At 53.0% G+C, this 12,139-nt stretch overlaps 6 protein-coding genes across 6 annotated transcripts; 3 read left to right on the top strand and 3 right to left on the bottom strand.

Annotated features, from left to right (window-relative positions):
* Window positions 1–232: 232 nt before the first annotated feature.
* On the bottom strand, window positions 233–1,201 carry CKM354_000282700 (uncharacterized protein; the record flags this gene model as incomplete). Its single annotated transcript, XM_044797997.1, has 3 exons — window positions 233–757; window positions 813–1,011; window positions 1,071–1,201. 3 exons carry the CDS (start codon window positions 1,199–1,201, stop codon window positions 233–235), a joined length of 855 nt encoding a protein of 284 aa, XP_044653932.1.
* A 703-nt stretch (window positions 1,202–1,904) lies between these two features.
* Window positions 1,905–4,526, top strand: CKM354_000282800 (uncharacterized protein; the record flags this gene model as incomplete). Its single annotated transcript, XM_044797998.1, has 1 exon — window positions 1,905–4,526. One exon carries the CDS (start codon window positions 1,905–1,907, stop codon window positions 4,524–4,526), a length of 2,622 nt encoding a protein of 873 aa, XP_044653933.1.
* Window positions 4,527–5,029: 503 nt separating this feature from the next.
* CKM354_000282900 (uncharacterized protein) lies at window positions 5,030–6,385 on the bottom strand (the record flags this gene model as incomplete). The annotated part of the gene is made up of 1 exon (XM_044797999.1): window positions 5,030–6,385. The coding sequence occupies one exon, from the start codon at window positions 6,383–6,385 to the stop codon at window positions 5,030–5,032; it is 1,356 nt and encodes a 451-aa protein (XP_044653934.1).
* Window positions 6,386–6,647: 262 nt separating this feature from the next.
* CKM354_000283000 (ribosomal 40S subunit protein S12) lies at window positions 6,648–7,317 on the top strand (the record flags this gene model as incomplete). Its single annotated transcript, XM_044798000.1, has 3 exons — window positions 6,648–6,650; window positions 6,812–7,133; window positions 7,193–7,317. 3 exons carry the CDS (start codon window positions 6,648–6,650, stop codon window positions 7,315–7,317), a joined length of 450 nt encoding a protein of 149 aa, XP_044653935.1.
* Window positions 7,318–8,272: 955 nt separating this feature from the next.
* Window positions 8,273–8,692, bottom strand: CKM354_000283100 (uncharacterized protein; the record flags this gene model as incomplete). The annotated part of the gene is made up of 1 exon (XM_044798001.1): window positions 8,273–8,692. The coding sequence occupies one exon, from the start codon at window positions 8,690–8,692 to the stop codon at window positions 8,273–8,275; it is 420 nt and encodes a 139-aa protein (XP_044653936.1).
* A 1,300-nt stretch (window positions 8,693–9,992) lies between these two features.
* Window positions 9,993–11,420, top strand: CKM354_000283200 (uncharacterized protein; the record flags this gene model as incomplete). Its single annotated transcript, XM_044798002.1, has 3 exons — window positions 9,993–10,178; window positions 10,234–10,302; window positions 10,356–11,420. The coding sequence occupies 3 exons, from the start codon at window positions 9,993–9,995 to the stop codon at window positions 11,418–11,420; spliced, it is 1,320 nt and encodes a 439-aa protein (XP_044653937.1).
* Between the last annotated feature and the right edge of the window lie 719 nt (window positions 11,421–12,139).

Here is a 12,139-nt window from a genome sequence, read left to right on the forward strand (position 1 = left end):
GGGTAATTGCTTGTAAAACAAAAAATGTGGCTATGGTTGCTGGCGCCGGTTTGTGTTGTCGCTTTGCTGGGAACGTGTGAAGGAGACTCGCTTCGTGATGTACAGTACAGCTAGGTAGTACATGTATCAGACACATATTCATGTCTGCTATATCTATCCGATCTGTCTCCATGACGTTGCGCTTCTTCGCCCATCATATGTCGTGTCCTTCGAAATTGTGTGCGCTTCTCGTCTACCTCTCGCCATTCAATCTCCTCTCTTGCACCTCAGTCAAAGCCTTGGATCCACTGACATATGCCACGACGCCCAATACCGCTGCGGCGCTCAACGTTGGTCCCAACTTCCACGCACTGTAGTATAAGAAGAAAACTCCCTCCAATCCAAACACACTCCCCAAAAACAGCCCATGTGCAATTGGTGCCGTGCCGAATGCTTTCCCCGCGTGACTAATGTTTCCGCCCAACGCGACCCAGATTCCGAGAAGCACCGGCAAAGTTCCAACGATGGCAAGGGTGAAGAAGAGGGAAATCACAGTTGGAGGTGATTTGGGATCGGATTTGAAGATGTGGTAGATTTCCGGTTTGGCGGAGTGGCGTTCGGGCTCTGGGGTGGCAGGAGAGGCTGTAGCGTCGGGCTGTATTGTGAGATGGAAGACTGAGCTTCGGAGGGGAGCTGAGGAGCCGAAGGAGGCGAGAGTTATGGTCGCGAGGAGTGGTTCGGAGGAGTGGACAAGTTGGTGGGGGATGTCTTTTTGGGACTGGAGAAATCCACGTCAGTGGGATTGGAGACCATGCGTGGTATGGAGAGCTTACAATGTCCACTTTGGCTTTGCCGTTGTCTTTGACGGAGAAGGCGAAGGATTCTTCTAGGCCGGTGCTCTCTTGGTGGAGCGTGAGGAAGGCTTGGTGTGGTCGTTTCCCGCTCTTGCCTTCTTGTGCTGTGAGAATGAGTTTGAGAGATGCTGCTGCGGGCAGAACGATGGGAGCTGCGATCGGTGCACTCGGTGAGAGTCTAAAGGGTTCGTGATTAGAGGTGAGATGCGTTGACCTGATCTCTAAGTATGGACATACTTGTGCTTCACAGCTTCGGAGCCCTTGGCCGCAACGGACAACGTCGCATCTTCGAACGTCCACGAACTCGCTGCTGATACAATGGATGAAAGCGCGCAGGCGGCTACGCCGATTGCGTTAAGGAACCTCATAATGCTTGAACGAGTGTTGGACAAGGTCAATGGGACTATTCACAGCCATTGCGACAGCTGCCAGCTTTCCCTCTGAGATCAGCATGGTCTTGGCATTTGGCTAACCACTTACAGAAAAAGGGCCCACTTTTCAACTTTTCGAAGGCAGGAGCAGGAGCGGAGTGGTCGCGACTCGAGGCACCCTGCGGTGTGTAGCTTGACTGTAATATCATAAAATATTCAGATGGCTGGATATCATGGCATCGATGTGCAAGGTGTTGAGCATATGCACTGGTTCACCCAGGTGTGCATGTGAAGCCTAGGATATCCCGATGGTACCATGGCCATGTTTGTCCTCAACTTTTGACCTCACAGCGAAAATCACTTAAATACTACAAGAATCGCCGACTGGCCCTCGCATTTGTCTGCATAGGTATTCATTTCAAATACTACTTCTACAAGCCCGTACGCAAACTTGCAGGGAGCATGTGAGAGGTGAACACATGCACATAGGCAACATCACGTGGGCGCTAGCAGACTAGCGTTTCGACACCTCCGATTCTGTTATTTGCCTCAGGGCTTTGCGAGGTGCTTGCCTTTACGACAGTGCACTTGTCCACTTCCATCCACTCTGACCGATCCGTCACCATCTACGGTCAAGAAACATCAAGCACGGAAAGATATCAAGAAGAAGCAGTCACGAGTCGACGCCCGTCGCTCACCCATGGCGGACCGCGCGCCCAAAGGAAAAGCGCGACGTACGGATTCCAGCGGCCTCGAGTCACGAGATCCACTTTCAAGCCCTGTCATCAGCGACTCAAATCTCCAAGAGGATGGTCCGCCGAAGAAGAAGACGAAACTGACGATGAAGGGACCCAAGCCACCAGCGTCAGCACCTGTCAAGAAAATGCCAAAGAGGGAACGAAACCCTCCTAGCAAGTATCAACAAGATGTCATGCCGCCACCTCCAAAATCCAAGAAACGTCGCTCATCACCCGCGCCATCGTCTGGTCTGTCTTCCTTGTCATCGGCCCCTGCATCATCTGCTGGAGATGAGGACGAATCCCGCGAGGAGTCCCCGTTCGAAGATGTACCAGAGACGTCGATCGCTGAATCATACGGCGATTTCGCGTCTTTCTACATCACAGGTGGCGATGAGCCAGATGAGGCACCAAAGCCCAGCAAGCCAGCGAAGACATCGAAAGCAGCGCCCAGTGGCGAGAAGCGCAAACGTGCTTCGACTTCTAGCAAGGAGCCGCCTCAAACTGATGCACCGAAGCAGGTAGGAAGACCCAAGAAAGGCACGAAGCCGCCGTCCTTGCGACGATCGAGTTCAAGTGGGAAGGTGATCGCACCCGCGGCCGCTCCTTCCCAAGAGTTGCCAAATGTCCAGCAGCCAATGCCAATGCCAGGGCCACAGCCTCCGCAATTGCCTAGCCAAGGTCCAACTCCACCACAACACCAGCTACCTCAGTTCAGGCCACCGCCTGTGCCTCCTCATGGCCCAGGGCCTTATCCGCCTCCAGGGCATCCGCTCCCTGGTCACATGCACCAGCCACCGCCGGGGCCGCATCACCCACCGCCACCAGCTCCAGCTCCAGTCATACGTTTCATCGAGGTACCATTTGATCCGAAGCCTGCAGAGCCTGACACTGTTGCAGTCATGATAGACAAACTACAGTCACTGTCCGCAACACTCACACAATTCGGTGGTGTTCCTGCTGTGTCCGTCACTCCGCCACGCGACCTAAAATCTGCTATCAATGCACCGCCGCCGAAGACGAAGAAAGAGCCCAAGACTAAGCCTGAGGCTGGCGACAAGGATGACCAAGTCGACACTTTCTTGGGTCTCTTCGATGGAGATGACGATGATGATGAGTCTGGAAATTCGGAGGCCTCTCCCATCCCAATCGATGTCGATGAGACTGAAGCCAAAGACTTCAATTATGTGCTGCCCGAACCAGGCACACAAGACTCTCCTCTAGCCTTTGGCATTCAATTCATCCAGAATGCTCTCAAGTCGTGGGCACAACAGCGTATGACGCACCAGATCATGGCACAGTGGAACGATGAGCAGTCTCGCGGCTGTTTCCTCCCTCAGCATAACAGAGGCCGGGGTCGTCCAAAGAAGTACGATGCGCCGCCGGGTGGTCCGCCGCCTGTGATCGAGATGAATCTGGTTGACACGCCAGAGGGTCTGGCTATTAGAAAGTTCCAGCTCGTCCTTGACTCGGGCTGTCTGCAGGTCAACACGCTTTTGCCTGTCGAGCTTGCTCGTGCTTTGCGTCTTCTGTACATGCAGATCGACAATCTCATCAACCAGGGTCGCACGGACGAGAAGGCCACTTGGTACTGCATGTCCTACGGTGCCCAATTTGCTGCCCATCAAACACGTCTCAACCACTTCAGAGAGACGGAAGCTCGGCTACAGCAAGAGGCTGCGCTGATGCATCAGCAACATCACCAGCAAGTCATGGCGCAGATGGGTCTAAACCCGCAAACAATGCCGATGACTGCAGACGAAGCTCAGCATCATCATGCGATGGAGTTGGAGCGCCGTCGGAATGCCCAACATGCACAGCAGCAGCCTTACATGGCTTCTCAACACTTGAACCCGTTACAGCTTCGATCACATCCCCCGACCCCGCAGCAGCATGGCCCATCGCCTTCGCCCGCCCCCGGCCAGCAGGGCTCACCCGTCGATGTCAAACCAGAGGATGGCGCTTCTCCCGACGCCAACGGTGCTCCACAGAAGAATCACCTCGAGAAGGTCAAAATGTACATGCCTGGCTTCCTCCCCCGCTCAGGACAGTCTATGAATTTCTCATTTCCGCCAGAAGCAACAGAGGCACTCAAGGCTTTCGGTCCTAATGCTTTCCCTCAGCCGGGTCCGCCACCCCAGCAGATTTCTAATCGAGGCCCCATGATGGACGTGCCTCGTCCTCACAGCAGCACTCCCATGTTCCAGAATCCTCTCAGCGACAGAGTGAAGTCCAACACCGTGCGTAGCCCAAGTGTTAGTGACACCAAGGAAGACGCTATCGATCTTACGTCTTCAGACGGTCCTCAGCCTGAGCAGGCCAGTGCTCGTCCTGCTACGAGCAATGGGCACGTTAGCGGTTTCGTCCCGATCAACAAGCCGCTTCCTCCGCCTGCTAGTCCGCATCAGCGTCGTCTCTCGGTGCCAACAGAGAAAGTGCGAGACACTATCAAAGTTGCTGCTGCTGGTGGTCCTACCTCTCGCAAGAGTAGCACATCTGCTGTCGGCAAAGTCACTATGAAGCGGAAGAATCGCGGATCAGCTGGTAGCTTCCCACATCCGGGCGCTGTTGTGGTTGATGAGTAGTGGTGATTGATCACTGTCTAGCTATGGGCGTTCACTTCGAGTAAGCAAGACGGAGCAATGAGGCTGCTGTCGTGCATTTCACTTTTCTTTTTGTACGTGTTTCTGAAGCATAGAAAAGAGCCGAGCCGAAGATTGAGGGAAAGGCTCGCAGGACTTGAGTAACAGTTCAATGGAAGGGAGGAAAGATACTGTCAAGGAAAAGACACTGTGAAGGGAAGAAAGGCATGTCGAGAAAGTGCTTCTGATGCCTATGTAGTTCTCTTGGTGTTCGGTAGATGCGTTCGAAGCAAACTATAGTGGAAAATTGTACATGTCTCCTCGTACACTTCGTTCTCGCAAGTCTTTTGCAGCCTGATTCTTGGTAATTCAGAACCAGCTATCTAGAACAGCCAACAATTCTGCTTCCAGCTTGAAAGTTCGTTCTGCAATCTGTGCATATTTGTGCATCATCACTTTTCATCCATACTCATACACAGAAGCACACACTTCTTCGGCTAAGCCCTTCAATTCACCATCGCCTCCACACTGCCAATCGGCCGACTTGCAAATGCCACACAGCCCTCTGCAACGCCCTTCCTCGTCTGCTCACTGCTCACTTTCTCCCCTCCAAGATAACCTAACCAAATCAACTTTCCAATCCTCTCATCATCGACTTTTCCTAGATGCTGCACTTCCTTTTCCTTCCCTTGCGCACCAGGCTTCTCTTGGAACCAGACGTCCAACGAGCCATTGTTGTTCCGCGACAGAATCATGACGCTGCCTTTTGGTGCTTTCCCGCCAGTGAAGATGTTCTTGAAGTCGCCGACTGACTTGCCGAAGTCTTCGTGATCGTACTCCGTTTCGGCGCCGCGGGCAATGGCTTTAAATTCGCGGGTGCGGTTGGAGATGCCTGTTATCCAGCCGTCGCGAAGGTGGCCGAAATCGGTGTTTCGAGTAGGAGCTATGCGCCAGGCGGTTTTGATGCCAGGGACTTGAAGGAGATCAGTCCAGATTTCGCGGCTTGCGGAGGGATCTACAAGACGTTGGCGGAGTTGGTCTTTCTCGGATGGAATGAGTGTTGATGCCGTTTCGTTCACGTCTTTGATGAGGCGTTGTTGGAGGGTTGCGATGTCTTGGGTCCGGATGTAGAGTCCTGCCACGTAGACTTGGATTGAAAGAAAGGAGACGGTGCGAATACCGAGTCCTACCAGGGTATATTGTTCTTGGTTGGAGATGTTGCCTAGATTGGCGCCCGCATTGGGCTGCGTGATGTCAATGTTACCGAGAGGATCAGATTTGGGCTTGGACTCTTGATTTGTGGGAAGGTAAATTGTTCGAGGGAAGTGAGGAACACTTGATGTGCCAGTTTCGACGAGCTCAATCTCTTCTCCTTGTCCTTGGGCTACTATCCTCTTGCCCTCACCTGCGCCAATAATGGTTACGCTCTTGCCCTGGAACGTCTTGTCGTCCTTGTCGCCTGCATCTAGCTGTTGTCCCCGCCTCTTCTTCTCTGATGATTCCATCTGCTCAAGATCCAGATTGGACAGGGTAATGGTCAATCCCGCCAATGTCAACAGGAGACCCATGCCGGCGAATCGCATGCGGCGCAAGTGATACTGTTTCCTCTCCTCCTCCGCCAAATACTGATCGCGCATGCTTAACTGAGGTCGCAACCCGGCGTCCAGCTCCACTGCTGGTACCTGCTGTTCCACCTCGCCCGCAAACGAAGGTGCTTGCGCGGGAGCAGCTGTGAAGGCTCTCTTGCCCGGATTGCTGTAGCGCGACGAGGCATGGCGGATCTGGGAGCATCTCGCCGGTCGCTGTAGGCACTGGATCCTCGGCGACAGTAGGCGCATCGCTGCGCGAGTGTTGGCGGCCATGATGGATTTATATTGAAACAGTCTACAATGGCACGCAAGGAGCAGTGGCAGATGCAGCTGTCATGGTGGAGCGCGGCGGCGATCATTGCCGAAGTTCGCGCGGCTTGGCAGGTGTGCACACTTCGCCCAAATCGTTCCGCGCCTGAAGATTTGGGCTGTTCCTCAGCGCACGCGATTGTTCAACTTCACCCAGCATCGCCCAACCCGCGCCCTTCGAGGAAATCCAGACAACTTCCAACACAGCGACAACTCAGCTACCAAGATGGTGAGTCCTCGACCAGCCGCGCCCTCCGCCGCGCACGCAATGCCCACGAACACACTGCCGTCGAATGGCCCGCACACGACACCCCCGTGCTGCATTCCCGCCTGCACATGACCTCCATCGCCGCAATATAGACATACAACAACTAACGCAATGGCTTGCAGTCGGACGGAGAAGAGCAACCCCAGGAGGTCGCCGCGGCCGAGGAGGTCGAGGTGGCAGCAGACTCCGCCAAGTCTGGCTCCATGTCCGTTCTCGACGCCCTGAAGGGTGTCCTCAAGATCGCCCTCATCCACGACGGTCTCGCCCGTGGTCTCCGTGAGGCCAGCAAGGCCCTCGACCGCCGTCAAGCACACATGTGCGTGCTCAACGAGTCCTGCGAGGAGGAGGCCTACAAGAAGCTCGTCGTCGCTCTTTGCGGCGAGCACAAGATCCCTCTCATCAAGGTTCCAGACGGAAAGCAGCTTGGCGAGTGGGCCGGTCTCTGTATGTCCAATCTCTCCACCAGATGTGGGTGACTGCATCAAGCTAACAGCACTGCGCAGGCCAAATCGACCGCGAGGGTAACGCACGCAAGGTCGTCAACTGCTCTTGCGTCGTCGTCAAGGACTGGGGTGAGGAGTCCCAGGAGCGCAGCATCCTCCTCAACTACTTCCAGACCGAGCAGTAGACGGAGCCAGATGGGAAAAGGACAAAAAATGTGCCGACTAGATACCCCGATTGCTAGCATCGCCATTCGAGGACTCCGTCTATAGAATTCACGGAAGAGATTCGGCAGAACGGATACAATTTCTCCAAAAATGCATCACCTTCGCGGGACAGCTCTGCGGTCAAACCAACGGCTCTCGTTTCTTGGACCAGCTTTCAAACGGAACGAACTGTGCTGTTTTGAAGGCTGGACATGCTCTCAGCTGTGATTCAGTTGCACCGTGCTGTAGAGCACTGCTCGCACAAACAACACTGACATTGCTGAAGAACACGTTGCCCCTCTTCTACGCATCATTCGTTGAAAGTGTGATTCTACTACTGACACGAACAGATGTCCACGCCCTTTTTGACACAAAGCCTTGTGCCCCCTCAGAAACGACTGGCTCGGGACATCCGGTCACTTGTTCCGCTCAGCCACGGCATGAAACGCGAGTGATGGTCTGCGAAATCGCAAATTGACCACGATATGAATTGGGAGCCGCCTTGCCTGCGTCCACTTCCTTCCTCGCGTTTTCGCTCACGTTGGAGATGCAAGAACACACACTCTGTCAAACGACAATGCACCCTGGCTTCATGAAACCAGGTCATTGACCATCATCTCCCTCTCCTCCTGGAGTTGTAGTCGTGTCAACAGTAGAATCTGCCTCATCATACTCTCGACTCCCATCAAGTCCCTGTCTCCGCACATCTTCACCATCCGTCTCCATTGTCGTAATCTCACTCCGATATCCAGGCAGCGGCTCAGCAACCCAATCACAAAGCAGCTTCGAAATCCCCCTCAAATCCACCCTTGCCCTGATCATCGTATCCCAAGGTAAATTCTTACACCGCGCATCACTTGGTTTCGTCCCATTGCGATTGAAATTCTGTAAATCTTCGTAGAGGCCTGTGAGGTCGAGAATGACTTGATTGAGATATCATGATGACCACGCGGCGGCGATTTGGAAGAGACCTGTGCCACGCGCTCCGGCGCAGACGAGAAAGTGTGCGTGATCCGGGTCGAAGAGGATGTTGCAGGGGATGGTGAATTGTTGGGTTGAGCAGGCGTTGAAGGCGGAGAGGGAGGAGATGTTCATTTGTGTGACGGCCCAGAGAGAGGCGTTCACTTGGGCGATGTGGGATTCTAGAGGGCAGAGAGGTGGGCAGGTGATATTGACTGTGGCTGATTGCGACGACAGCGCTAGATTTACGTCTGTTGTTGAGTTGACCAGGGTCGTGTTAAGGAGGAGACCTGTCGTGTTCAGTTCTAGCTTTTTGAAGCTGAAGTGCTGTTGCTGTTGTGGTGAGCTGGTGGCAGATACTGCCATATAGGCTGTTAGCAGTAGCTTGAGGGCCATTTTTGTGAATATGAAGTTTCCTGGGAGTGGTAGACGAGCTTCGTGAGAGCTTGCGATAGTATTCCTATATCATAGCCATGTTGCTTGTCTTCGCCATGCAAGGTCCCGTTAGACGAGATTGAGTGAATACTCCCAACCGCGATACATTCCAATGAGCGCATGACATTGACTCTTGGGTTCTTGGAACAGCATCAAAGCGATATTTCGGGCCTAATTCTGTCTGCGTATGATTCCATAGAGCTTTGATTTCTACGATTGTTGGCTCCTGGCAGGACTGAACGTGTAAGATGGGCGAGCTAAAGTTTTTGAAGTACAGTGCCTAGTTGCGGACAGCAAAATGGAAGCTGGGAATGACGTTCACTTTGCGATTTCTCGCGAACTGGACTCCACGGCTGCTTTGCTTGTCGAGACTGGGCGTCTTAGCTACGCCGCACGAGGCGGAGGTACAACGATCGAAAGGGCACTCGAGTTCATGGACAGAGGAGCACGGAGTCTCAATCCTAGGTTCTGTTTTGCTTTCCGGCGGTAGAGTGCCACACGGCACCTAGCCCCAACTTTTGGAGATGTCCCCACCACTACCACAAGATAGGTCTAGTAGTGAAGCACCGGACTGGGACTGCTGACGAGATTAGCCCAGCTCAATGGTGCGTGCATACCATGTTGTGATCTTCAAGCCAAGGATTGGTCGTGCATCTGTAGTTTCTGTTGCGAGAAGGCGAAAGAGTTGGACGTAACGAGGACATGGACCGCAATGCCCGCCACAGGCGGCGTCACAGCTACATCAGTGCATGACACGGCCTCTCAATACTTGTCCTCACCGAAAGTGCTCCGAGCTGCGTATCTAGCCAGAGAACGTCCTTGAAAGGAGATTTTTATGTTGGTCGGGCAGGTCCCAGCAGTACGGTCCATGGGCTGGCGGATGCACGATCCTAGTGGCACATCTGCATCCTGACAGATCCCAACGCTTGAATGACTAAGTAGCTGCAGTGACCCCAATGGCCAGGAACTGCGTCGTCAGCAGAGTAGTAGGAAGTCACATGTCGCTTGATCAGCAACAGCTCCAAAAACTCGCAGTTGCTCAACATCGTGCCCTGCATGTGCCGATCACAGCCCATGTCGTCATTTTGAATCTTCGGTGCGTCTTATAAATCAAATACATGTAATAAACCATTGGGGTTGCAGAAAGTGCAACTGCTACCAAGCGCTTTAGCAGTTATAAGAGTTCTCTTCTCCTTTCTCTCCTTCATCTCCGATCCTTGCCAACTCTCACTCCAGGAATCCGAAGTCAAACTCAGCCACCATGTCGACCTCACACCACAACATCAACGAGAAGCCAGCTCAGACGCCCGACCACAACATCAATTATAGAGCTCCTGGCATCTCGTACTTCACACCTCTGCAAGATCCTCCGGCTGGCACAGCATTTCTCATCGAGGACCAAAAAGATGTGCCGAAGCTCTTCAAGCCGCTGAAGCTGCGCGGCATGGTGAGTTTGCAAGCTGGTTGAACTTTCAGCCGCCCAATTAATCAATGCTCTACAGACATTGCAAAATCGAATTATGCTCAGCCCGCTTTGCCAATACAGTGCCGAAGATGGTCACTACACTATGGTAAGAGTGCCGAGACTCGTTTTGGAGAAACACAAAATTGACACTTTCCGCAGTGGCACAAGACGCACATCGGCGGCATGGTCCAGCGAGGCCCAGGTCTGACATGTATCGAAGCAACCGGCGTGCAAGCACGAGGCAGAATTACGCCAGAAGATGTTGGACTCTGGAAAGACTCGCAAATAGCTCCTATTCAGGAAGTGGTCGAATTCGCTCATAGCCAGAATCAGCACATCATGATCCAGCTTGCCCACGCTGGACGGAAAGCAAGCACAGTCGCTCCATGGCTCAGTTCCGGAGATATCGCCGGCAAGGACGTGAACGGCTGGCCAGATGATGTGATCGCACCATCTGCCATTCCATGGAACGAGAAACACGCACAGCCGAAAGAGATGACTTTGCAGGATATTGCAGATCTGAAGAAAGACTTCAACAATGCCGTGAAGCGTGCCTTGAAAGCTGGCTTCGATGCTATTGAGATCCACAATGCTCACGGATACTTGCTCCACTCTTTCCTCAGCCCCGTCAGCAACCAGAGAACAGACCAGTACGGCGGCAGCTTCGAGAACAGAGTCCGTCTGACGCTAGAGATTGTCGAAGAGACTCGCGCTACAATTCCAAAGGATATGCCTCTCTTCCTGCGTATTTCGGCCACAGATTGGCTCGAAGAGCAGAAAGACGAATTCCCCGAATCTTGGACTGGAGACGATACAGTCAAACTCGCTCCACTCCTCGCAGAACGTGGCGTCGACCTCGTCGATATTTCGAGTGGCGGGCAACATCCGAAGCAACACCCTCACGTCAAGCCAGCATACCAAGCTCCGTTCGCGATCAAGGTGAAGCAAGCCGTGGGAGACAAGATGGCCGTCGGCTCCGTGGGCGCGATTGAATCTGCCGAACTTGCGAACTCTTTACTTGAGAAGGACAATCTGGATCTAGTTATTGTCGGTCGTGGGTTCCAGAAGAACCCTGGCTTGGTCTTCAAGTGGGGAGATGATCTTGGCCTTCATGTCAACATGCCGAACCAGATTCGCTGGGGCTTTGGGGGAAGAGGCAAAAGAGCCGGCAAGCCAGTTACGGAGGTGAAGGAGCTGTATGATGTGTTCCCAGGCACGAAGTAGAAGGTCCTTGATTTATGATGTTCATGACTGAATTCAGAAATGATGAAAAATAATAGAAGAAGACGGATATACAATCGAATATCAGAGTAGATCATTTTATATCCTGTGTCTCTGATCCTTTCAGCATTATACAGGCAACAAAAGCAAAGGTGAGGTAGAATGATTGTCGTTCCAGACCCAGAGAAAATCGATCGACTGCCTTTCTCTCTGACCCTCGCAGCTACATTTGAGGCAACAGGACCACACATGAGTTAGAACGAAATCGCTCGATTATCAGAGAAGAGCGAATCGTATTCTGTGTCTCTGAGCCTCAAACAGCATGCAGCCAATAAGGGTGAAGATCAGGCAGAATAAGTGTTGCACGACGACCAGAGACGACCGACTCATATTCTGCGTGTCTGATTCCCCAGGCTTCACAATACCGACGAGGAGGAAGATCTCAATCAAATGGCCAAGAGCATATAGCAAAATAATCTGCAAATCACATCAGCTGAAGAGTTGTTAAGGCTGGCCAGCAACTAAAGAACCAGTCCTGGATCTGTATGGATTATCTGACGTGCTTCCTAAGTCGGAGGGAATGAGAGGTTGGTTTTCTCGTTCCGCATTAGATTTGTGAACGCTTATCAGAGCCACGACGCTGCGGGTGCTGAGGTGTGTGTGTCGATGGTGAAGCGATGATAGAAAAACGAAGAAGCGTGCATGGAAGGACAAGCGTGAAC

Source organism: Cercospora kikuchii, assembly GCF_019650295.1.
Source record: "Cercospora kikuchii DNA, contig_00002, whole genome shotgun sequence".
NCBI classification, from domain to species: domain Eukaryota; kingdom Fungi; phylum Ascomycota; class Dothideomycetes; order Mycosphaerellales; family Mycosphaerellaceae; genus Cercospora; species Cercospora kikuchii.